The sequence below is a fragment of the Lissotriton vulgaris genome, chromosome 1_1 (genome assembly GCF_964263255.1).
Source record: "Lissotriton vulgaris chromosome 1_1, aLisVul1.2, whole genome shotgun sequence".
In the NCBI taxonomy this organism is placed as follows: Eukaryota; Metazoa; Chordata; class Amphibia; order Caudata; family Salamandridae; genus Lissotriton; species Lissotriton vulgaris.
Window position 1 is genome coordinate 144,563,671 of NC_141685.1, and position 27,118 is coordinate 144,590,788.

Genomic DNA, 27,118 nt, shown 5'->3' on the forward strand with positions numbered 1-27,118 from the left:
ACTCACGGCACGCCAATAACCCAAAAAAGTAATCAATCAATGCAAAAAAAGAGCGCGGAATCAACCGAGAGAATTTCTCCTGGAGTCACACCAAAAACCTGTGGAAGATAGACTTACATGCGTCACCACCTACAGCCCGGTGTCTAATCAAGTCAAAAAAATGATCAACAAAAACTGGAAGATCATCACATCCAATACTCTACAGTGGTCCAAACCAAGGTTTGCTAACAAAAGGAGTAGAAATTTGAAGGATCTCCTAGTTCACACTCGACCCCCACCAAAGAAAAGAAAAGAAAACAAAGGCCTATGGGACAACCCACCGGTGACAGGACATTTTCCTTGCGGGACATGTGCTGCATGTGACACTACAAAACCCACCAAAGAACTACAACTATTACCAGATCTGAAGTGGAAACTAAAACGTCACACTAATTGCAACACCAGTCACATCATTTATATGATTACCTGTCCGTGCCAATTAAGGTATATTGGCATGTCATGCCGTAAAGCGAAAATAAGACTTTGTGAACACCGTAGTAACATAAACTGTAAGAAAATGACGACAAAAATGTCTACCCATTATATTGAAACTGGACACTCTGCATCTGACCTCCAATGGGTCATCCTTGAGACACTAGATATAGTGGATGTCAATGCTGCCACCATTCTATTTGAAAAAGAGCAGCGTTGGGTGCATAGATTAAAAACAGACACCCAAGGTCTGAATGTCAATGTTCCATGGCTGAGTTTTAATAAAAGATGAACATCCCATATTGTACTTCGACACTCTCTCACACCTATTAACCGCCTCACAGCGACTAGCAGTAATAACTCTCTGCTACTGCCCCCCTAATGCCCAACGTAATTTGCAATACTTATAAATTGATGGTAATAACAACGTACAATATCAATATGATCTATTGATTATTTTTCATACCCAATAAATTCCGGAAAATCTACAAATAATAGTCTTTTTTCCTTCGGAAAAACTACAATTTCATAGTAATTTTTCGCTTCCCACTGCCTCGACTTAATACATCACCAGCAGCAAACCACTGCTACTGCCCCCTAATGCCCAACGTACTTTGCAATACTTATAAATTGATGGTAATAATAACGTACAATATTAATATGATCTTCTGATTAATTTACATATCCAATGAAAACGACAAATAATAGTCTTTCTTCGTTCAGATGCACATAAAACTACAATTCCATAGTATTTTTCTGCTTCCCACTACCTCGACTCAAAACACCACCGGCAGCGAACTCTAGGAGTTCCGGTTGTGAAGAGGCAGCGACAGCACAAGCTGCAGGAGGAGGGAAGTTAAGGCTGAAGGTATTGCCAGACGCTGGCCTTTTTCTTCGAGAACCGCAAGTATAACCTTCGGTTGTTTACCAACTAAATTTCCTTGTTCCCTACAGCAAGCCACCCCTACCGTGCCCAGCTACAACCAATGCCACAATGCGCTTTAGAATAAGAGGTACATCATGATAGTCGCACTTCACCGCAAAACGGCTCCTCACCTCCGAGTCCGTTGAGCGGTGGGGACTTGATGCCCATTCTGCATAGTTGCAATTTTGTACGATACAAACCGAGCATAGATATCAATCTTGAGCATGGGCAAACTCCACCTGTACACGACTCACCTGTTTGACCCCTAAATTTACTTGAAACGATAATAAAAAGCGAGAGCACCAGTCGCTTCAACTTCAAAACGGGCTGATAAAAAACACGATCGCTCATTTTTTCATTTTTTCATAAACGCACAGAAACACGCCCCTTTCTCCGGCATGCTAGTGGGACACAAAGCATATCATTTGTAAGCGTACTCCCACAGACATAGCAGCATGAAAAGAGTTTATTCACAGAATTAAGAATGTTTTCTGTGTGGCACGTGAGAGAGAGACCACACTGTAGAGTTAAGTACATAACACCAATTCAAGTCAACCGCAGAAACACCATTACTGCACCTATTATGCCGAAGCATGAGAGTGAAAGATGGGAAACCTAATACAACAGTGATTCTGTGAAAGTATTGCCATTTTTTAGTTGTTTTACCAGAATCAGTGATTTTGGCATGGTACAATTGTACATATGTGTTTTCCCTCCTTGTGTCCCCCTTCCTACGTTTTGTCCTGTACACTTGTTTTTTCTTACAGGTACAAAGTGACCTCGCACCAAGGAACAGGTCTAGAATATTTTCCTATTCCTCACACTTAGCACTCGTTGGGCCTGAAGAATGCCCACTGACCGCTCCACGGCTATGAGGGCAGAAACATGTTGACCTATTTTTTCTTTTTGCACTAAATGACTGCGTTAGATTTCATAACCAAATCTTTATACACACCTACTTTTTATCCCTGTGCTCATTGCAGCCACCCGAATCCAGACCTATTAAAAATTTGTGCCATCTGGCTGTCCGGGCTTTTATACATCCTAGCACTCACTGATCACTATCCACGATCACTACTGTCACAACCTAAGGTACTACCTCCTGGTGGAGGGGCATTTTATACAAAAAATAACCCAATGATTATGCACCTACGTGTACTTCAATAAGCGGGGACCCATCATATACCGCTACGAGATCGAAATAAAGACACGTGCATGAGGGTTATCATTTGGGAGACACCTAACCATTTACCTGCATACCTGGGTTTTGCAGGACCAGTGATATTGATTAACCCCAGGTGTATCACCTATCTTAGTGATCACCAGAAAATAGAATTTGGATTACACTACAGAATTTGGAATACTGGAGACTTAATACATCACGGTTTTAAGTGATTACAGACCATTTACTCAAAGCAAGATAGAAACTGGAAGAATACTCACTTTTGTGGAATAAATACACACCAAATTTGAAAGTTTTTTGCAGTAATTATCTGGGCACCTCTTTTACCTCATAAGATTGGAGTAACTGGAAGACTGCCCTGAGGTAGCCCTATTCAGGGCGAAACGCGTTGGCTGCACTCTGGGTGTACTATTCATATGTGGTCCAAGAATCCATTAAACTAAAAGATCATGCCTAACATCATTTGAAGAGTCCGGATTGATTCATCTACTGTGCATTTGTGCATTTTAAAATGTTTATATTGCCTCTCTGTGCTTTATTATGTCTACTATAACTGTGTGGTCTCTTGGCAGAAGACCAGTGAGGTGGGCAACTTTGACCTAGAAGTGAGTTTACGATTTGTGTAGAACTAGTGTCCCTTTCTGCTTTTGTTCTTGTTATTTACCCCCAAGCGTCAGACTGGATCCGGAAAGTTTTCATCAGCAGTACCCCTGCGTGTCCTAAGGTGGCGTCATTCTGCTCCTCATCCGTCGTTGGCGTCGTGTTCACCGGCGTCACAGCAGGTACTTAGACGCCACTCTCGCGCGCTGATGGCAGTTCTTTCGTTTTCCACACCAGCAAGCGCAGATCCAGAGAGAGCAAGTACCGTGACTGAGTTTTTTTTTTTTTTTGATTTTTGGAAAACCTTTATTTACACACAGTAGTACACAGCTATTCAGCCGAACATCCCTGAGGCTTGGCAGCTAATCATCGATCAATATGTATGGTGCACACAGAATAAAATACATAAACAAATGAGGTTTAATTTATATTTTTGAAAAACGAAAGAAAACCAGAAACACTATATAAGTGTTGAAAGGCAAGGCAGTGTATTAATAATGCGACGTCACCGCTTCCAGGGGCGGGTTGGGCCCTAGTTGACATTCGACATACTTTAAATGCAATCATTAGGCTAGAGAGAGGGAGGGAGGGAAAAGGACCTATGGCAATCAATACGTTTGTTGGAACGGTGGGCTATGGAGACATCCGTTCCTCTATGGGTGTTGTGTCGGGTGGGACGCAGATGGGGGGTGAAGCCGCTCCCCCCCTTTGTGCAATGTCTCTCTTCGCCACCATGTTGCCCAGGGTAACCCATTGTGTCTGTGAGCCATCGTAATCAGTGGGACCCCACACATTCAACAAACATCTTCGGGCTTCTGCCAACAAATCAACCCCAGTGACCTCGCCCATGACCTCATGTATGCATTTCCAGTAGGCCGCTACAGCCCCACACTCCCACATAATGTGCATAAATGTTGCGAGAGATCCACATCCCCGCTTGCAGAGATCGTATTCTGAGTAACCCATGTGAATTAACTGAGGTCCTGTAACATATACCCTGTGCAGAATCTTAAGTTGCACAAGGCGCAATCTGGCCGGGATTGCCACCTCCTTTGGGGACGAGACCGCGTACTGCCAGTCCTCATCATCCAATTCTAAACCATCTCGGGTCCATTGGTCTCGCACCCCAAGGAGGAGGTCGGTACGTACATTAATAAGTTTTTTGTATATAAGCGAGATTGCGCTGTCTGGCATATGGCCATCTAGGACCCTGTCCTCCAGAGGGGACGACTCGGGAACCGTCTCACTGAGAGCAGGGCGTGTCTTATTTGTGCATATCGAAAATACTCTATGCCCCCCAGCTGAAACTCCTTCTGCAATACCTCAAAGGACTTGACCCGACCCTTGACCAGCATGTCTCCCACCTTCGAAATTCCAATTAAGTCCCATCCGTCAAAGCCCTTGGTGTGCCACAATTATCCAAGCAGATCGGAGTCAAACAAGGGGGTTGCTAGAGTAAGCCTGTCCTTCCATCCCTGCGCTCTGGTAACTATCCTCCAAATGTGCACCGCTGTTTTAGTGGGGCCAGTCATACGTCCATCCAGAGACCTCGAGTACAGAGCCCTATAATACTTCCCGTCGTTCAGAAGCCACCGATCCATGGCATATCCTGGACTCAGAGCTGGGCCGTAGAGGCCGAGGTTGAGGGCCGTCAACTGGGACGCCCAATAATATCTTCGGATGTCCGGCAACGCCATCCCTCCGTCATACCACGGTAAAGTCAATTTGGCCACCGCGATACGCGGCCTGCCATCCCACAACGGGGTACGCTGAAGGCCCTCGACCTCTCTAAAGTAGCGCGATGGGACAGGGTCGAGAGTATTCTGAAGTGCATACAGGAAACGAGGCAGGGACATCATTTTGAACAATGCCGCACGTCCCAGAAGGGAAAGCGGGAGCTTCCGCCATCCCTCCACATCTCGCCTAAGGCGTTCGAGAGGGGGAAGCAAGTTGTTCGTATAACGTAGTCGAGGGTCAACAGAAATGTAGATCCCAAGATATTTGAACCCCTGCCTTGCAATCTGAATAGCACAGCCCCGAGGAAGAATAGGGGCCTCGCCCTTCAGCACGTAAAGGTGGGATTTAGACCAGTTGATGACAAGTCCCGATTTTCTGCGAAAAGAACGCAGAACATCGCAGACAACAATGAGGGATTTTCGCTGCGATGTGAGGTAGAGGAGAATGTCGTCTGCGTACAGGGACACTCTATCCTTAAAACCCTGGGACCAGCGAATCCCGTTGATGTCCGGTTGCCACCTGATCCACGCGGCCAGTGGTTCCAGAGCCAGTGCGAATAGCAGCGGCGACAGTGGGCATCCCTGTCGGGTGCCCCTGCCCAGAACAAAGGGAACCAATGCGTGTCCGTTCACTGCCACCTTGGCCAGAGGACTTGCATATAGGAGCTTGACCCACCCTATAAACCCTGGACCAAATCCGAACTTTGCAAGCACCGCCCAGAGGTACGACCATTCAAGGGAGTCGAAGGCCATCGTAGCATCTAGGGACGCCAAGATGGCCGGCTCCTGGAGGGTACCAACCCTCGCGAGAACTCCATGGAGTCTCCTGAGATTGAGGGCGGTGTTGCGATGCGGGATAAAGCCGGATTGATCTGGGTGCACCAAGTCGCCAATTGCGCTGACCAGCCGGTTAGCCAGCAATTTGGCCAAACTTTTGGGCTCTGCATTTAATAAAGAGATCGGCCGGTAGGAGCTGCATAAATCTCTAGGCTTCCCTTCCTTATGGATAACTACAATAGTAGCTAGCCTCTGGTCAGGAGGAAGTGTGCCCGTCTCCCGCGCCTCCAGAAACATGTCTCTCAGCGGCGGGGCAACTATGTCTGGCTTGATTTTATGTAGCTCAACGGGAATCCCGTTAGGGCCCGGAGCCTTGCCTGAACGTAGGGAGCGTATTGCCAGTGCAATCTCATCAGCCGTGATGTCCCTGTCCATGTCCTCCCTTTCGGTCTCTGACAGGCTCGGTAACTCTATGTCCCTCAGTAGATCCCGCGAGTCCTCCTCAGGCCTATCAGAGACCGAAGTATAAACCGTCTCGAAGTACTCCGCAAAGCACTGAACAATAGCACCGGGGTCAGTCACGGCAACGCCGTCTTCTCCCAGTACCTCAGGAACCACGCGGTTGGCCCCCTCTTTTTTATCAAGCCAGGCTATCAACTTACCGGCCTTATCGCCAACATCATAGATGCGCCCCTGCTGCTCCCTGCCCATGGCTTTCGCCGCATCCGTGACTGTGGCCCGGAGCTCTGATTGCTTTAGGGAGAGATTATGCAGCAGGTCCGGGGACGGGCCGGCCTCCAACTGGGACTCCAGTTCCGCAATGTCGGACTCAATCTGTAGTGCCTCCGCTTCCCTACGCTTCCGCACCTCCGCTATAAGGGAGAATGCCTCACCCCTCAGAACTGTTTTAAACGCCTCCCATAGGGAGATAGCAGAGGGAACCGAACCTGCATTCTCGGTAAAGTACAACTCAATAGCCCTGGCCATGAGTCCCCGGGTCTTAGGGTCGCAGAAGTACCATGGGTTAACCGGTGCCACCCTCTCGGCCGCTGCGACGTCAAAGTCAAAGGATACCCAGACCGGGGAATGGTCTGAGATACCCCTCGCCATAAGTCGAGCCTCGGATACTGCCGGTGCATGGGCCGCAAGAGCCAGGACGTAGTCGATCCTGGAGAAGCTACCGTGAGCCCCTGAGTGGAAAATGTATTGACGCCGGGCAGGGTGTAAAAGCCTCCAGCAGTCAATAAGTCTCATTGTGTCCATAAAGTCAGGAAGCCAGTTCTGCGCACCACGGAGGTCTCTGGATGGATGCCTATCTAAAGTGCCTGAGCCAACAGAATTAGAATCCCCACCCATAATGAGAAGTCCCTCCGGGAGATTTAAAATGGCGCCCCCAAGATCCGTGAAGGTAGCTGTTTGTAAACCAGGAGGAACGTAAATCGAAAGCAAAACCAGGGTACGCCCCTCCCACCTCCCTGAAACAGCGACATAACGTCCTCTATCGTCCACCACCCTCGGCGCACCAAAATCCCCACCCCCCGGGAGCCCGAAGAGAACCCAGAGTGTGCCACCATTTTGTACCCCTTCCTATTAAGTGCGTAGCATGTATTGCCCACTAAATGGGTCTCCTGCAACAGAATCACGTCAGGAACACATCGTTTAAACATTTGAAGCACAATCCCCCTCTTTATGCGGTCCCCCAGCCCATTAACGTTCCAACTAAGAACATTCAATTTCCTACCCCCCATCATCAAACCCAAGACCTGCGCCACCCCGAATGGGCACAGTCGCATCAAACATGTACGTAGTCAGCCGCCTGCCTTGCCAAGAAAAAGAAAATTGAGAAGAAGAACAGTCCCAAACACCCCCACCTCTCCCCTCCCTGCACCCCAGCATTAGACTAAACAGCGCCCCCAACTCCCAGTGTGTCTGTCGCCCTTATTTAGAAAAACTAGCCTACAAAAAGCCCCCGAGGACAAAGGAGACTACCCTATTCCCCCCAGAACCCCCCACTTTGAAAGTAAATTAAAAACTGAACACAGGATTGTCAAACCGCACAGCCGGGTCGTGACCCATTGTCCAAATGTTCCGCAGCCAGCAATCACTCCTGCGAATCTTGCCCACCATCAGCCCCCTCCGTGTGTTCCTCACGTTCCCGATGTTTTTGCGGCAATGAGTCAAGCCAGTCCCCCACCACCTCAGGCAAATCGAAGAACAGAGTCCGGTCTTCGTGTTCCACCCGCAACTTAGCCGGAAACAACATGGCATATTTCAACCCCATGTCCCGTAACCGTCGCTTCACTCCCATAAAACTCTGCCTCTGTCTTTGTATGGACTGGGTAAAGTCGGGGTAAAAGTTGATGTTAGAGTTCTCGAACTTCAGTGGCCCTCCGCTCCTCGAAGCCTGAAGGATGGCATCCCGGTCCCTGAAGTTAAAAATCCGCGCGATGATGGGCCTCGGCGGGGCCCCTACCTTAGGGCGACACCCCGGCACTCTGTGAGCCCGCTCAACGGAGAAGAACTTACTCAGCCCCTTGGGTGCCAAGTGGTTCTGTACCAAGTCTTCGATGAATAAGTCCGCAGCCGGCTCCTCGGATCGCTCCGGCACTCCGATAATGCGGACATTCTGTCGCCTGGCACGGCTTTCAAAGTCTTCAAGCCTCCTCGCAAAATGGTCGTTGGCCGACTTGACATTCCGGACCTCGAGCTGTAGGTCCGAGACATCAGTCGTCAGGCTTGAGGTCTTAATGTCCAATGACTTGACCCGCTCATTCGTTTTTCCTAGGTCAACACGGATCAAGTTGATTTTGATCGCAATAGTATCGACCTTGTGCGCCATTGCTTCATGTTGTTGGCCCATGGTGGCCTTCACTCCTTCAATGGCGCCCATTATGTCGCGGAGTGTTGGATCTGGAGCTGCGGGCAAACTCTCACGCGTTGATTCTCTCGTCCTGGCTGAGACTCCGGGCGACTCCTTCGGGTGGGCGTAGCGCTCCATGTTGTTGACTTGGGAGTAGGGCGTCTTCTTGGTGGTCCTGGGCTTTGTCTTCTCGGTCTCCGGCCTGCCCGCCATGTTTAATCACCAAGCAAGCGTTTCGGTACACACACCGGGGCTTTGCCAGCCCACCGGTGTTCCAAGCCCACGGGCAGAAACCTTCTCGCCCTGCCTCACCAGAGCCCACCAGCCGTTCTCGATGTCGCCGCAGCCAGTAGCTACTGTTCGGTCACCCCACTCCCGACAGATCTTCGTCGTCTCCCCCAAGTGTCGCCTCTCGAGCCAGCTCCGGCCCAGGTCTTACATAGGCGACGGACCTCAGAGTTCTACACGACGTAGCCGTCCCGTACAAAGTCGGATTTCAATTCTGACAACGGGTCCAGTGTCGGCGTCGGTTCACAAATATTTTCCCACTATTTTGGGACAGGATAGGTGACAGGATATATCCGGAGGTTCGGAGGGTCTTCGGAGCCCCGAGCTCACGCGGCCATCTTGGTTGCGCGCGAAGCTCCTCGATGACTGAGTTTTTTGAAGATTTGTGTCTCTATTTTTCGAGTCTATCGACTCCTAATGCTGGGTAGGGATGCCCGGTTTCAAGAATTGCGGGGCCTGTCCCCGCATGATGTCGGTGACTGACCCCCATGACGTGTGTCTCTTCTGCCTGGAACGCGATCACGACCCCAGTCGTGCTCTGACTGTCGGGCCATGGCAACAAAGACTTTGCGGGAGCGGTCCCTAAAGTTGCTGGAAGCCCAGGAGTTGGCTCCGTGCCGCTCGAGTCCCAGTCAAGGAGGAAGTCAAGGGACCGGTCACGGAGTCACCACCATCGATCTTCAGGATCAAAGTCCTAGGGGTCAGGTAAGTCGAGGCATTCGAAAAAGAAGTCGAAGAAGCATCGTCACCCTTTGACTTACTCTCGCCGGTCGCACAACTCAACTGAAGTTGCAGGTGGTGCCACCCCTGTGACTACTGTGGAGCCCGTGCAGTCAACCCCGTCCTACCCACTTTTTCCGGGTCCAGGAGCGACTCAAGCCCAGGTGCAAGATTTTCTTTGGGCCGTCGGCCCCCGCCGGAGCGCCTTCGGGCGCCGCGGGCCCATCTGGGGTCCTTGCTTTGTGCTACCGGCAGCTCTGGCCCCTGCACCGCCAACGACTTTGTTGCTGGCGTTGCAGGACCCCCTTGGGTCCAGGCCTGGATTCCGGTCGACCTCACAACTCCTCTGCCGGCATCGACCCCACCGGCACTGCCCGTGACGCCGCCCGGTCCCTCGGACGACGTTGGCCCCGGTACGGCGCCAGTTCGGTGTTGTTCGATTCCGATGCCGATGGGGGATTTCTATCCCTATGTCCAGTCTCCATCTTTTTGACCTGTTTATCGGGCTATTCAGGAAGGGGAGGACTGGGAGGGGTCTGAGGGCCCTCTCACACAACAGTGTGAGTTGGATTAGGACTGGGCAGAAGAGTTAGGGAATGCCAGTGGTTTTGATCAATCGCCTGACCTTGGCTTCCTCCCTCCTTCTACTGTGGCTATGGAGGAGGGTGCGACTTAGGTGTGGTTCTACGTAGGGTAGCCAAGGACCTCGAACTTCCTACGATGGCCTTGACAACTAACCTCCTCACTGAAGCGTTCCAGCAAGCTCCTTGGAGCTTCTACTGCCTTTCAATGAAGCACTGACAGGCGTTCTTTTGGGCACTTGGTCCTGGCCCACCACAGGCGGGATAGGACCATCCAATGTGTGGATAGGAACGTGGCCAGGCGCAGCCCCCCGGCTCTGGGCAACTCTGCTTTTCTGTCCACCCACCCCACCCCAGAGAACCTACTTATTCAGGCCTCTACTTCCCAGAGCACGTTCCCTACCGCCCCTCCAGATAGGGAATCCAAGAAGCTGGAGCAGTTTGGCAAGAAACTGTTTTCATGTGCCAGCTTAGGGCTGCGATCGGTGAACACTGCATTCCTCTTGTGCCGTTATTCCCACTCTGTGTGGGATAGGGGTGTGCAGGTGCTGCCTCAGTATCCAGAGGAGACCCGAACAGTGCTCTCCCAGGCTGTTGCTGAAGGGAAGGCTGCAGCAAAGTTCGCCATACGGTGTAGACTTGGCACTGCGGACACGCTAGGCAGAGCGATTTCCACGACAGTGACGCTCCATCGCTCTGCCTTGCTTCGGTCTACTGGCTTTTCGGGGGATGTTCTAATTTCCCTTATGGATTTACCCTTTGATGGCCGTCGCCTTTTTGGCAACAGAGCAGATAGTGCGCTGGAACGCTTTAAGAACTCCCGGGCTACGGCCAAGTCCTTGGACCTTTCCACCAGGCGCCCGGCCACTTCTGCTTTCCGGCCATTTTGTGGCCACGGAAGGGACGCCGACAAGTTAGTTCAGGCACAGGCCTGCACAGAACCTGCCTCAACGCGGCCCGGATGTGGTCCCCGCCGAGGCGGTGCAGGGAGCCAGCGGACGGGTCATTCCACCTCCACCTCCGCAGCATCTGCCTCAAAGTCTTCCTAATACGACCTTTCAAGCCCATTAAACACCAGTGGGCGGCAGGATTCGCCATCACCTCCCCCACTGGCGCAATATCACTTCGGACACGTGGGTGCCACAAATTGTCCGAAGGGGTTACTCCCTCCCCTTCAAGACTACCCCTCCAGCCATGCCACCCCAGTACCACTGCATGTCCAGGGATCATTTGGTGCTTCTCCAGCAGGAAGTCACGGCCCCCTTGGCCAAGGGGGCCATCAAGCGCGTTCCTGCACCAGAAGTAGGTCGTGGTTGCTACTCCCACTAATTTCTGATGCCCAAGAAGGACAAAGGCATGCGTCTATCTATCACGAACTAATGTTTTTTACTGATATATTGTTATCGAAGGTAAGTAACTTGTTCATTAAGTTGCTGCGATGTAAGCAGGCGATGCCTCCACCATGACCGCTTGCTCTATCCAACCGAATTATATCATAGTTAGTAGGTACTACAATGTTTAGAATGGGAGAAGCTGAGTCATTCAGCCACGTTTCAGTCCGCATTACAAGGTCCAAGTCCTGTGCAGGGATGAGTTATGCAATGTCAGCAGCGTGTTTCACTGCCGATCTACAGTTTCAGGAGCCTGGATTTGAGCTTTGTGTTTGTGTCAATTGGTGCAGATAGTGTGGTGGTGACTTACGTGAAGTTGTTCTCATTTAATGCTCTAGAGTCTAGAGTTTAGCCTCGGTTCCCGGAATGGATCAGTGGGGATTGATGCAAGTTGGATATGTTGGAGGAGTGTTCTGGATCATAGAATGGTTGGAGAGAATGGATATCCATATCGGACAGGGAGGATCTACATCTAGATGGCCATTAAGGGTCGTTAGGATGAGGAGCGGAAGCCCAACTATGGGGTAAGTGGGTGATGTGGGCCAGAGTCCGATGATTTATGAGAGAAGATGGTCGCAAGGTACACACTTTCGATGAGAGCAAGCAAACATATGTCAATGTTTACGACATATGGTTTTGACTTTTATATTAGTGTGTTCCTAGGTAGTTACAACTTATTCTTATTCCCTTTCCCGCCCAGACCCTTGATGGTTGTGGCAACTTCTGCTGCTGTTTCCCCTCATTGTATTCCTTTTCCTATTTGATTTGACAGATTGCTGCTACAACTGTTTGCTGCTTTACTTGGATTTATTGGGGCTCAGCTGAGTATTATGAACTACTCTTTATGGGCAGTTCTGTAGCTCTAATTGGGTTTTGAAGCTTTATGCTTTTTTGATTTCACACTCTAAGCCTATTCTATTTTGTGGTGGGCAGACTCTAACACCAAACCTTCACCGCAAGACATGGGCAGTGGGAAAGCTTTAGCCATCTAACGATGAGGGTTAGCATTTAATCTTTGTTTTACCAAAATATGCTGGTTGTGAAATCTATACTTAGCCTGGACAGTTTCCACAGCACAGTGGCATATCTCTTGGTGAGAGGAGTTCCTGAGTCCAACTATCAGACCAACTCACAACCCCATTGTGTAGTGACCCAGATGGAAACTTAAATCAAACTAAACACTGGTAGTAAGTATGGGATGATAAAACTGCGCTGTAAAACAATGATCATTTCTTTTGACCCTTGGGGAGAGAACACCTAGTCTCATAATACACTAACTAAAATATGATGTAGTGAGAAAGTTATGAATCCTGAAACAAGGAGTTCTGCTCCGTGGTGTGGGTACTGCTGCTTCATCAATTTTTTTGTAGATAGTCAAATAATATCCTACTATGCCTTTGTGCCCTTAATTTCCATTATTTTATGGAGGTGGGCGAGCCAGTGAAGGACGCCTGGCTTTTGCTCAGCTCGGAGTGTACTCGGATCCTTGGGCCAAAGCAGGCCCGGCCATTTGTCTGCCTCAGGAGGCCTTCTTTAGGGGTGACAGACCTATATTAAAAATCGTGTTTGACTTTACCACACATGGTGAAGGCAGAGTCAAGATCAAGCACTTTATTCTCTTCTGCAGTCTGCATTGGCCGTCCTCTTGTTAGTAGTTTACCTGGGCTACTCAGGGTGGCATAAATAGTGCTTCAGGCCCTGGTGACTACTTTAACACCCATGCCCTGGGTACCATTGGGACCATGTACTAGGGACTTATAAGGGGGTTAAAGTCATTGCCAATTGAGGATGCCAATTCACATATAGCAATTTCAACCTGCTCCAGTGCACTTTCAGAGTCCTGACCAACAGTATCTGGAGCAAAACGTATGGGTGTGACCATACAAAAAGGGTACTTCCCTCCAGATGATGACGGAGGCAGTTTTGGGGCCTGCGTCCTCTCTATATTAAAGCACGGATATAACTCTGCCTGGAATTCATGTTTTAAACCAGTCTCCCTGGTTTGTTGTCCTTCCATGCCCTTCGGCAGTCCCACCAGCCACGGATTATTTCTGCATGATTGGCCTTCTGCATCTTCCATGCAGTGTTCGAGGAGTGTTGTCTGCTCATTCAGTCTTTTATGCTCATGTAATGGTGCCTGCCACATCTTGCAGGGAGGAAATGCGCCCCTGTGCCTCCATCGCTCGCGAAGATAAGTTACACAAGTATTGACGAAGGAATGAGACCCCTACCCCATAAATATTGTCTGTCAAGTATTTGTGTTTGTCTTTGATCACCTGGAGTACTGCTGCTGTGGAAACTGTCACTTCCTGTGGTAGTATGGGAGGCCCTGTGCTTCTCCCTCTACCGACCCGCCATGTGCCACTTGTTTTGTGTATTAATCTATCTGTCCCTGCCCCCCTGCAACCTTCCCCTTCACAATATTGGCAATCCAATAGCCAGCATGAGTATTTGCTGTTTGGGCACTCACACGTCCTCAGTCTCTGCCCCAGGGCAATTAGTTGCCTCTGTTGCGGTGCAGGGCTTGATCAATGCCACTCCCCCCACTCCTCACCTCTGTGTCTGTCAGCAAGGATTAGGCCGTCGTTATCCAGCGTCATCGCCTGGTTGGTCCTCTTCCCTTTGAGACTCCCACAGTGGGTCAGAATTGGTGTGAGGGGAAGGCTGCTTCGTGTATATAGGAAGCAAAAGATGAGAGAGGTGCCATCTGTTTGTTCTAATCCAAGTGCTCACTCACTTCACGTTGTGTGCACGCTCAGAATGTAGATTTCCTAAGTTTAAAGATTTAGAAAGTCTCAAATATTCTGCATTTCATCCCTTGCTTTATCAGCATCCAAGTTAAACACAGTTACAAAAAGACTGCACTTCCCAAAGCCCATTGGAATACATGACTACGGAAAACTGAACCTGGTGCCCTATCACGGCACACTAGGTCTCGTTGTTAATCCTCCTGTGCATGCAGCAAGTCCTCTTCTCTGATAATGATCATTGAAATCAAGATGCGTAGGTTTTTCTGTTTTCAGTTTCCATGGGTTCAAAATGATGGTGTTTTAAAAAAAAACATCAACAAGAAAAACGAATTGAGGAATACAGGTTACAGGGAGCATGAATGACAAAACTGGTGGCCGTTCGTTTCGAGTCCTGGCGGCGAGCTGGTGGAACTCTCTCCCTCCACAAATCCGGGCCATCGATGAGCTCTTTCAGTTTAGACGGGCTATCAAGACCTTTTTATTTGTTTAGCTCATCTTAGGTCTTTTCTCTTTTTGCTGCCCGCTATTAATGCTGTGTAGTGTTTACCTCCTCAAAGCGCCAGGACGCCCCTTTGCTGGGGCAGCTGTGCGCGGTACAAATAAAAATAACATAACATAACATAACATATATGTGACATATGTAAACCGATCATGGTTGGGCAGCATTGCCATTTACATCAGTCTCAGAGCAAGATCTACTGAGGTAAATGTGGTGATCTGGCTGGACTGTGTCATCAGCCATGTCATATGCCCATGTCACCTGAGTCTAGAATGTACAATGCTTTACCTGCCTGAGACATTCTATGTATCTTCAGTTACTCAGGACCTGCTACAGCTGTGACCAATAAATACTTCACTTGATATATCCAGCCTTTGGTGATCCTTTCATCATTACAGTAAAGTATGATCACAAGGCAAGGAGGACGGTGAGGACTACAAAACATGCCAATCCTAATAGCAGACAGTGCCTCAATAAAATAATAACTTATAAGGAAGTAGGTGTAAGGGGGATGCTGCAGGGAACACATATGGGTAGATCAACAGGGGAACAGAGATCAGATGAACAGGATGATATACATCATACTTAGGTACAATTGTACAGAAGTTGTGCATTCATGAGGTCCCGGACATAGTCCCTTCATTGTGGTCGAATATCGTTTTTGGCTTCTATGCTAAGATATACATATCACAGTTCCCTCCCATCCACTCTCCCCACTCCTCCAGTGAGTAGCATGTGTAGTGTGTTGGCCTCTGGTCCTGCACAGTGCTGGAGAGTATGCAGCTGCCTCTTGGTGTCCAGCACAGAGCCTGCTTTCCAAGACATTTCTATTTGGCGCTTGAAAAGTGGGAAACGACCTTTACATCGCGGTCATTACACCATGATGCCATTACAACGTGGTCGTTACAACGACCGCGCTGTTACCACACAATGCCATTACAAGGCAGGTCATTACAACGACTTGCAGTAGATGGCGCTCTAACAAAAGGAATAGTATAGTTTACTATTCCAACACCTTCCCTACTGTTACGTAGACTGGAGTTGGAGTAGTAAATTATACATTTCTAATGTTAGCGCGCCATCTACTGCAAGCCGATGTAATGACTTGCATAGTAATGGCATTGCGTGGCAACAAAACGGTTGTTGTAACGACCGTGTTGTAATGCCACGCGATGTAATGACTCGTTAACGAGTCATATTCTTGAAAAGTACTTATGCAAGGTCTGTAAACTGGTGTAAGTATTTGCCCCCTCTTTACTTTAGGTCAAAGGCCTAGCAGTCAGGATTCAGGAGTAGGTGACCATGTATGGTCTGCGAGTTCCGCTATAGTGGCTGTAACTTCAAGCCATGCCACCTGTAGTCATGGCTTGAGGTACTCCCACACCATATGTTAGAAGCTGGCATCATGATTCGTTATGATGGATATTGATACCCACCCAATCGCGCACTGTTCACTTGGTGCTGCACACCTTTTTAGTTTTACGTTTTTAAACACAATTTAAACCAACAGTACGTCTTATTTTTTACTTTAGTTTTAAATTTGTGCTCATGTTCACCTCATCATATAAACTATAGTTTTGTTATTCACAATTTTCATAACAACTTGCTTTTGAATACATTATTTCAATGCATATTTCATTTCTTCAAATTTTTCAACATTTTCAATATTGTACATTATTCATATAATCAATGTTCCTTGGTTGAGCCCAATGCATTTCGGCACTATTGGAGTGCCTTCATCAGGGGCAATTCTGCAGAAAATAAAAGTAAAAAACATGGTGTAAGTGTGTTGACTATATTAGTTCTTGGGGGTTCACTTAGTTAAAAATATATTAGCTAGCGTACCTTAATGTTGCTGGTATGTGACGTATGAATGCAATGCTCCGCCTTGAACACAATGCTTCTGGAAAAACAAAATTCAAACTTCTCTTTAATTGACCAGGTATAATGTGTTAAACTTATTTTGAATAGCCAGCCACTCAATAGCCAACGTACCTTCTGCTATTGTGCCAATAATTTCTGAAACAACAAACGGGAAATGCCTTAACACCTTATTGTTATTAACTTATTTTGAATAGCCAGCCACTCAATGGGCAACGTACCTTATGTTAATGTGCCAAAAATCTCTGAAACAAAAAACGGAAAAATGCCTTAGCACCGTATTGTTATAAATTATGAGCTTTAATCAACTCTCGGCAAAAAGCCGACTTTACCTTATCTTCCGTTTCCAACTCGTATCTGAGGAAACCAGAACAAACAATAATAACCGTCAGTTACCCTTCATCTCTAGGTGCTACCAAGTTCATTACTCTGAATAACCGCGTTACGCATACTGCTCATACCTGTTAAAGCCTTCTTCCGTCCTCAACAAAAACCGCAACCTAGTTAGTTGTTTTCACATCAGCGTGTGTCGAGAATAACTGAGTTTAAAATCACTCCGCAAAACTCCGGGACAACTCTGTGATGGTGGAAATAAAAGTCGGACTATCTGTTGGTATCTCTCTGTTCACTACGCTCCTTAGAGTGGTCCTAATTCTGCTGCCATTAATGAAACCCGCTACAACAATTTGTTATTACAGGATTCAGAAACTCGTGCTGCCTTTCCAGATATTAGTTATAATTCCTGGATATTATTTGTAAAAAACTAAGCGTTCCGGATAATATAAAGTTATCAACACTCTAAAGAGATCAAACACTCGTTCTGTTGTGTGGTTAACTGTTTCTACCACTATCATGATTGATCATGAATGTTATACAGCTGGCTGCTTGACTTATTGTATAATCTAGTGCTAGCCTGTGAAACAGAAGGAATCTGCATGTGTTTTTTAAGTGTATAACGTTGTTGTCAGGTTACCTCATGTTATTATATACATACAGTTGATAGCAGGTTTGTCCAAGATATTACATTATGGTCACATTGACATTTGGTTAATGAGTTTAAAAATCAGAAAATCGCTTTGAGTTATGCCTCCCTGACCTCAATTGCTATTCAGTTCATCTACTGACCCTACAGAAAGCACGCTAAATCATATTTATCATTAAGGCCTATTGGTACCATGGTATTAAGATATTTGATCCAAAAAAGTTCACGCTGCAATAGTTTTTGATGGTTGTTAACTCCTTGTTTTAAGGGTACCTGTTCCAAAACTAGGAATCTAAGTTGAGAGATACTGTGTTTCTCTTGTGTCCAATGGTGTACCAATGGTGAAGTTAGGGAGTTGTTGCGAATTCGGCTTTTATGTTCTGATATTCAAACTTTTATTTTCCGTTCCGTCTTCCCGATGTACATCTTTCCGCACGGACACTTAATCCCGTACACAACGTTCTGTGAATTACAGTCACTGGTATGTTTTAACTGGATCAGTTTTCCTGAGGTTGGGTGAGTGCATGAACTTCCTGTTATTACGTTGTTGCAATTAATGCAATTGAGACAGCGTGTTGTTCCTTTGTTTATTGTCGTTGATGATGGCTGTTGTTTGAATTTCAATTTTTCTTTTAAGTTCAATCCTCTGGTGTACGCATGTAATGGAGGCTCTTTAAATAATCCATTAAAGTCTTGCTCCATAGATAATAGTTCCCATCTTTTGTTGATGATGTTTCTGATTCTGTGTGATTGGGTTGTGTATTTTGTTACAAATACCATTCTGTTTTGTTGATTTTTTGTCCGTGGTTTCAACAATTCTGTTCTGTTCATTAATGAGACCTTTTGTATTTGCTCTTGAAGTATGGCCTTTGGGTATCCTCTCTCCTCATATTTTTGGACTTGTCTTTCCAAGGTGTTTTCACACGTTTGTGTATTGGAACATATACTTTTGATCCGAATAAATTGTGATAGCGGTAAATTCCTTATTAGACTCCTTGGGTGAAAGCTGGTGTAACTGAGTGCACTGTTTCGGTCTGTGGACTTTGTGTACAGTTCCATGTCAAATCCATTATCTGTCTTAGTTATCCTGACGTCCAGGAAATCAATTACTTCTTTGCTTATTTTGTATATGAATTGTATTCTTGCCTCAACTTGGTTGAGAGTTCTGATTAGGTGTTCCAATGATTCCTGAGTGTCGTCCCAAATTAAGAAGATATCATCGATGAAGCGGCAATATAACTTCACATGTATCCATTCTCTCAAATTCATCACGTCTGGTGCCTCAAAGTGGGCCATGTAAGTTTTTCTTGTTGAATTTCTGCATGTGGTGCTTCCTGAGGTTCTAGAGTCACCAGGCAGCTCCAGTTTTTGTGCAATGTACCTCGGGGTGTTGGAGTGTATGGCTTTGTGTGTCCTGCAGGCAATTTAAAAATGTATATGTGCCTCGTAAGGGAGCCAGTTTAGTGATTTCAAATAAGGTGTGATGTGGTTATTTCATTCAGATCCAGTAATAAGCCTTGCAGCTGAGTTAAGGGAGGCATTAAGGGGGGTACTTTGACCTAGGAAGACCGCAAAGGGTTACATTTCCATAGTCCAGCCTGGAAAACACTAGGGCTTGAGCAACTGACTTGAAGTCATCAAATGCTGATGACCGGTCAAGGACGCTTAAAAGGCAGGATTAAATTTGATCAAGCATTGTGTAACACATCGTCAGCTATGTGAGTCATGGCTGATTCAGTGCTGCGTCCCAGAAGGAATCCAGATTGGTATTGATTTAAGAGTTGAAATTGCTCTGTGTTTGCATAGCTGGGTATGGGCACATTTCTAGAGGAGCTTTGAAAGAGTTGGGATGCTAGAGATAGGGCGGAAGTTATGTAGATCAGTGTGGTCTGCAGTGGGTTTTTTCAGAACGGCGGTTATCTGTCCAGACTTGAGGTAGTCTGTTATGCTGCCTTGAATTAATGAATCATCTACTATTTTGGTCCAGAGTGGGAGAAGAGAGGTTTTAATCTCAATTAAGAGATTTGAAGGAAGCGGATCGCTGAAGTGCTGTGAAGGTTTAAGTGTTGACAGGATTTTTAGTATGGTTGTTTCATCAAAGGATTTGAATGAACACCATGCAGCAATATTTTTGGGGGTGTGTGTAGGACGCTCAGGCCACACAGGTGAGAGGGGACTGACGTGTGAAAGCATCGGGGGGAGATCCAATGCAGTCTTTAAGTCACTTTCAATTTTGTTCGTCTTTCCCAGGAAGAAGGCGGCAAGTTCTTCGCAGTTAGGCTGCAGATAAGACCCAGAAAGTAGGTTGGGTTTCCTGTTAGATTGCAATTTAACGAGTTCAAACAGTTTTTAGGTCGATTCCTGGCATTGTTTATCAGTTTCCTAAGGAAGTTTGCTTTTGAGCTATGCATGTGTTTGTTGTAAATGATTCTTAGAGATCTCAGGTGCTGGAGGTGTTCGAGCAAGGAAGAGAATCTCCATGACCCTTCACTCAATCTTAGATTGCATCTTTCAGCGTTTAGACTACCACTGTACCAAGATGAGAGTAACATTGTGTGCTTGCTTCACACAGAGAAAGGTAATCCATGGCTAAGGGCACCAAATTTTCAGAGTGGAAAGAGGGGAGGGACCGGGGTACTCAATGCTCACGTGGGGGGAAGCTGAGGGGATATGAGGAGAAGGGGGTATGGTCAGATGAAGGAAGGAAGGAAGGAAGGAAGGGATGGGGCAAATCATGGGGTGGCTGGAGGAAAGTTGGATGACTCCGTTCTACAAAGACAGCCCATTAAACAGCAGCATAATGACAGAAGATGTCAAGAGAGAAGGTACTCTTTCTGTTTTAGGCTTCCCAGCGTTATATGCATGTGATTACTAGGTGGAAAACAAAAAATCCTCAGGAGAGGGCTCATCTGCGAATATAAAAAGGGGAAGTTGAAATACATTAGGTCAAACTAGATTATGCAATTAGGAAGACAGAATCCAGATTAGAGGGATAGGGGGGATAGAATGAACAGTGGCCTAGGATGCACTTAGAAATTCGATAGACCGAGCCAGTCTGGAAATCTAAGCAAAATTAGTAAACAACATCATTCTAAGATGGCCGCCACCGTGGAAATACTTTGAAGCTATAGAACATGATAGTCCTTCTTTCATGTACATAAGAAGGACATGCAAAGTCCTATGTCGATATCTATATTCCTAGAGTCTTAGAGGCGCCGCCATTTTAGATTGGGCAGGGACTTTATATGGGGAGAGGATTGATACATGATGCAGTGCCTACAAGGCCCAGATAGAGCCCCTTTATGCCACAAGGGCCCCAAACACAATCAGCGCACAAAAGGCCCCCATTAACCAGGCCTTGAGACAACAGCCAGGCGAATCCTCCTGAAAAAAGAGTTAGGATTTAGTAGTAAATAGAGCCAGGCACCTCCGTGAGCAATAAGATTTGATGTATGGCACAACTTCCTTTTGCCCACCTTGCTGTCTTGAGTGTTCCTGATCCATCTTTTACTCCAAGAGCTGTTCTTGTTTTAACAAACCTTTGACCATATGCATCTACCTAAAGCTGTAACTAGTATATGTGTGCTATGCGAGTGCCCTTTTTTGCAAAGTTACTCTATGAACACCTTTGCTGAAATAAATAAGTTTGTGGCATGTTCAAAGAAACTTTTATGCAAATATCTCTGTATGGCTAAATGTGTCTTAAATATGTCTTGATAAGTTTCAACAATAGCAATAAATGAGATGCTTTTACAATCAACTAAAAATTGTATATGCACATTCCGGTATTTTCCATATGAGTAATTTAAATCTCTTTACATCCAACAGAAAACAATCCTTGAATGCACAAAATGTTTAGGAATAATGAAGATAATACTGTAAATCTACAAAAGCAAAGTCCGAAACATTGAGTTTCAGTAATCAGGAAAACATAAGAGCCCTCAGAGGCAGCCGAACCTGAACATAAACTGACAGATCTTGGAAGTACCGTCAAGGGCAATTCGGTGGTTCTACGAGTCTCAGCTGTGCAACTCTGTGCCTTAAGATGAAGAAATTACCTCTAGAAAATGAAGGCAACACTGATCAACCACTTCTTGTGTAAACATATCCAATACCAGCTCTGATCATGAGGTGGTTACTGCAGTACTCTGCTTCCTAAAGTGATATCAGACCACCAGTCAGAGCTAGAGGTATATTTTAAACTCTTTCAGGCCATTCCACAGCAATCAGCGAAAAGCACAGTTAAATGAAAGTTAAAGGAAATGGGGGTTCTGCTATATAAAACACAGAGTATATTTACCAAGCCTAAAGCTGCATCAGAGAACACACACAACGGAAATGTCATACAAATGCAATGAATATCTGAAGAGCTTCAGCAAACACACACAGGGGAAAAACCAGATGATTGCAGTGAATGTGGAAGTAGTTTTACGGAATCATCTAAAGTCATGAGTCATCAGCGAACACAAACTGGGGAAAAACCATATCCTTGCAGTGAATGTCTGAAGAGCTTCAGTCTATTATCAGACCTAAAACGGCATCAGAGAACACACACTGGAGAAAAACCATATCCTTGCAGTGAATGTCTGAAGAGCTTCAGTCTATTATCAGACCTAAAACGACATCATAGAACACACACTGGAGAAACACCATATCCTTGCAGTGAATGTCTGAAGAGCTTCAGTCTATTATCAGACCTAAAACGGCATCAGAGAACACACACTGGAGAAAAACCATATCCTTGCAGTGAATGTCTGAAGAGCTTCAGTCTATTATCAGACCTAAAACGACATCATAGAACACACACTGGAGAAACACCATATCCTTGCAGTGTATGTCTGAAGCGCTTTAATCAATTATCACACCTAAAACAGCATCAGAGAACACACACCGGAGAAAAACCATATCCTTGCAGTGAATGTCTGAAGCGCTTTAATCGATTATCACACCTAAAACGTCATCAGAGAACACACACTGGAGTAAAACCATATCATTGCAGTGAATGTCTGAAGAGCTTTAGTCAATTAACAAACTTAAAACAGCATCAGAGAACACACACAGAGTAAAAACCATATCATTGCAGTGAATGTGGAAGTAGTTTTAGTTCCTCTTCAGTATTAATGCATCATCACCAAACATACACAGGTGAAAAACCATATCATTGCAGTGAATGTCAGAAGAGTTTTTATAACTTATGGCAGCTAAAGCAGCATCAGAAAACACACACTGGGGAAAAACCATACCATTGCAGTGAATGTGGAAGTAGTTTTAGTGACTCATCAACATTAAAGGTACATCATCGACAACACACTGGTGAAAAACCATACCACTGCAGTGAATGTGGAAGTAGTTTTAGTTCCTCCTCAGGATTAAAGTATCATCAACAAACACACACAGGGGAAAAACCATATAATTGCAGTGAATGTCTGAAGAGTTTTTATAAATTATCGCACCTAAAGCGGCATCAGAAAACACACACTGGGGCAAAACCATATCCTTGCAGTGAATGTCTGAAGCGCTTTAATCGATTATCACACCTAAAATGTCATCAGAGAACACACACTGGAGTAAAACCATATCATTGCAGTGAATATCTGAAGAGCTTTAGTCAATTAACAAACTTAAAACAGCAATGGAGAACACACACAGAGGAAAAACCATATCATTGCAGTGAATGTGGAAGTAGTTTTAGTTCCTCCTCAGGATTAAAGTATCATCAACAAACACACACAGGGGAAAAACCATATAATTGCAGTGAATGTCTGAAGAGTTTTTATAAATTATCGCACCTAAAGCGGCATCAGAAAACACACACTGGGGAAAAACCATTCCAGTGCAAAGAATGTGGGAAGAGATTTTGTCGCTTATCAGACCTACATAGACATCAGCGAACACACACTGGAGAAAAACCATACCATTGCAGTGAATGTGGAAGTAGCTTTCGTGATACTTCAATATTAAGGATTCATCAGCGAAGACACACAGGAGAAAAACCATATCATGGCAGTGAACGTGCAAAAAGCTCTTGTCAGTCTTCAAACCTAAAAAAAAATCAGCGAGCACTCTATCACCATCAATGAACATGTCTATTCTGTGCTATTGTTTATTTCCCTACAGCTAGGAAAAACATGAAATATCACGAAACCCATTGGGAGACTAGCACAAAGTGGACTAAAAGTAAAGAAACATTGTTGGTTTTTATTCTGTGAGAGAGTTTTAACGAAAGAAATCCAAGAACACCGGACCATGCTACCTGTAAAGGCAACACCATGAACAATGCTTGGACTAACAAGTCTATTTTCAGCTAATTTTAAAACATATAAACCCAACACACTCAAAACAATTTAACAAGCACAAAATGAGGTCTCCTGAGCTGGCTGTGGTTTTTGTCATTTTATGCATCATTAATTGTTCTGTGACAGTGGCCAGAGAACTGTGTAGAAAAGCAAAAGTGAAAGCAGGAGAATGTGAGCTGCAGCTCTCTGGGTTAACCCTCGCAGTGCATGACATTTACCTCTGAAGCTCTGATGTAGAACTAATGAGGACACAAATTCTTCAGCCATTAAAATAATGATTACGTTTTAACTGTGAAACTATGTGACAACAATTACATTGATGTTACTCTTTTGGTCTGTCCTTACAATGTAGCAACTGTTGTACAATTATGTTAAAAATTAGACAGTGCATATATATAGAAATAGGCACTGGATGAATGTGGAAGTATGCCTGTATATCTTCAGTAGGTACCATGGACCAACTATGTGCTGAATATTGATCATCTCCGTCGCAATTGCATTGCAAATGCTTTTTTAGGTCTCGCACCTGCGATACAGTGCGAAAGCCCTGTCGCAGAGCGAGACCTATAGCTGTCGGCTCTGCTTACAAGGAGCCAAAAGGGAGACAAGAGATGGGCATGCGCAGTCTCAGGAATCGGATCAGGTCGCGCGCGCGTTCACCGTCTCCTGTCTCCCTTGAAAGCCTCCAACACACACAGTCACACCCCCCCCTGCTTTCGCACACGCATGCGCACACACACTCACAAGCGCACACACAGAGAGACACGAGCGCACACACACGCACGCACACATAGAGACACACACCACAACCCCCCACCCCACCCCCTGGTGCCGCAATGTGAGATAGGGGATGGGCACGTGCAGGAGAATCCCCCATGTGAGCGCGCACGTTCACCCAAACGCCGTGCACATCTCCTGTCCCACATTGGTAGCAAGTGGATAACACACAGACACACTTGCGCGCATGCACACACACACACCCTCCCCCCCTCTCTCCCCTTACCTCACGGTGCTCTTGTCTCTGCATCACCTGGCACACACGGGGCTCTCCCCTTAGGCATGGGAGCCCCGCAGTGCTATCCACTGGTCTTCACCCGGGCCCCCTCCTGGGACCCAGGACTTCAGCTGCCGCACTTCGCTTTGACACCGGGGCTCCCTTTTCATTACAAATAGCGCGCATGCGCGGGCAGCCCCCGCCCTCTCAGTCACAGCCCGGATACTGAGCTGCTTTCTGTTTAGCTGTCAGTGATCCGGTCCCCAAGGTATGTCGGGGCACTTGGGAGCACGGTAAATGATATATTTCTCATTTACTCCGGCAATAAATAGCCCGGGCCTGTTGTGGAGTGGTGTGGCTCACTGGTTAGAGGCGGCAGACCCGGAAGCAGAGAACGGCCCGGGACCAGGGTTCAATTCCCGACGCGGCAGGGTCGTGGACCAGGGTCAGCGGACTCGATAATTCTCGCCTCGGTGCCTACTATAACCAGGGATCACACTCGGCAACTCTGGGCATTAGCTTGCCTCATCTCTACAACGGCCCCCCACATTCGCCGGGGATGCCTGGTTTCACCTTGGAGATACCCAGTAGGGACCATCTCACAGGGATAGCCAGGACGGGTTCCCCAGCGATCTACAGCGCCACGACGCCTCAGGGCAGCAGTGCGCTTTACAAGAACACATACATTACATTACATTACATTTTCATCGCAGCCAGCCTTGGGGACTCCCCGGTAAACGAGCGCCAGGTAACTGCGCTGTAATTACAGGTTTGTGCAGATTACTTGGTAAGCGACAAAAACAAGTCTCGAAAAGTATTTGCATGAGACAGCGAATCCCTGCCGAAGGTGGAAAGAGTGCTGGTCGAGGATGTTTGTCAAGTTGAGGAATCAGGGCAGAAGGTCAGCTGCACAAGTGCTGTTCACAAGCAGCAGACAGGCCCGGTTCGCTGAGGGCTTCTGAGCAACCCTTTGGGCTGGGGGCGTATTCACAAATTAAGCAATGGGCGCTATACATGTGTTAATTATAAAAACATTTCTCCAGAACCTTGTTCCATTCTCTGACACTTTATTGACTATGGCACGAGCGCACACTAGGAGCTACGCAACCCCCTGCCCACACCCACACGACTCCAATCCTCATTGTAAACAGTGCTCCCGATGTCTCAAGGGGACTCCCCTCCCTCATCCCGGGCCCTCAGTCAGCCCAGGGGGTAAACCCTCAAATAACCATTACTGTCAGCTCAACCTCTCACACCCTCACCCCTCCATCGCCCCCAGGTCCTTCCACCCCTATAGTGCCGTGCTCAGCAGTATGGACATGTAGCGCCCCCTCTCCCCTCCACCCCTGCGCGCTTTCCTCCATCACCCCCAAGTCCCCCGCTCACTCACCATCAGCTCAGGCTCTCACCCTTCTACTCATTGCCCCCCCACCACCTCCAGGTCCTTCCACCCCATTGCGCCTCGCTCAACACAAGGGCCACGTAGCGCCCCCTCCACCCCAGCGTGCACTCCTCCGTCACCCCCAGGTCTCTGCTCACCATCAGCTCAGGGTCTCACTTACTGATAATGTCTATGATGATACTATACTATTCACATAAACGAACCGGTGGTAGATGACCCGGTGCTTCTCTGGGAGGCTTTCAAAGCCACTATAAGGGGGGTCTGTATTACAACTACCATTGGCATACTAAAAGACATCCGACACCAGATAAAACGACGTGAAAAACGCATGAGAGAGCTTGAGACAGAGTTTGAAGCTACACAGGATACCGTTTTGCTAGCTGAGCTGCGACAGATACATTCAGAGCATCAGACATTCATCGAAGATGAAATTAAATATCTTGACCGAAAACACACCGCAAGAACATTTGTAGAGGGGGGTAGGCCAGCAGGATGCTAGCACATAAAATATGTGAAGGCAAGAGTCACTCGGCTGTGCTACGGATCCAATCGGATGATGGCAAAATACACACACAGGCTGAGGGCATATTGCATAGCTTTGTAGACACATATTCCTCAGTATACAAATCGCAACCGACTGCACCAGGGGACGAAATTCTCCAATATCTAGATGATGTAGCAATAGGGTGGCTATCGGACGGACATAGGGAGTACTTAGCGATGCCAATCTCAGTGGAAGAAGTCACTGATGTAATTAAGACCCTTCCCAACGGTAAAGCGCC

General features: G+C 46.8%; 1 protein-coding gene across 1 annotated transcript in view; it reads left to right on the forward strand.

Moving 5' to 3' along the window:
- Positions 1-24,275, forward strand: part of LOC147737845 (uncharacterized) — a 99,924-nt gene extending 75,649 nt beyond the window's left edge. The window contains exon 3 of the mRNA XM_086947811.1: positions 21,473-24,275. Within this exon, the coding sequence (XP_086803937.1) occupies positions 22,765-23,724 (960 nt within the window). The 5' untranslated portion in view covers positions 21,473-22,764 and the 3' untranslated portion in view covers positions 23,725-24,275. The remainder of the gene's footprint in view (positions 1-21,472) is intronic.
- Positions 24,276-27,118: the final 2,843 nt, after the last annotated feature.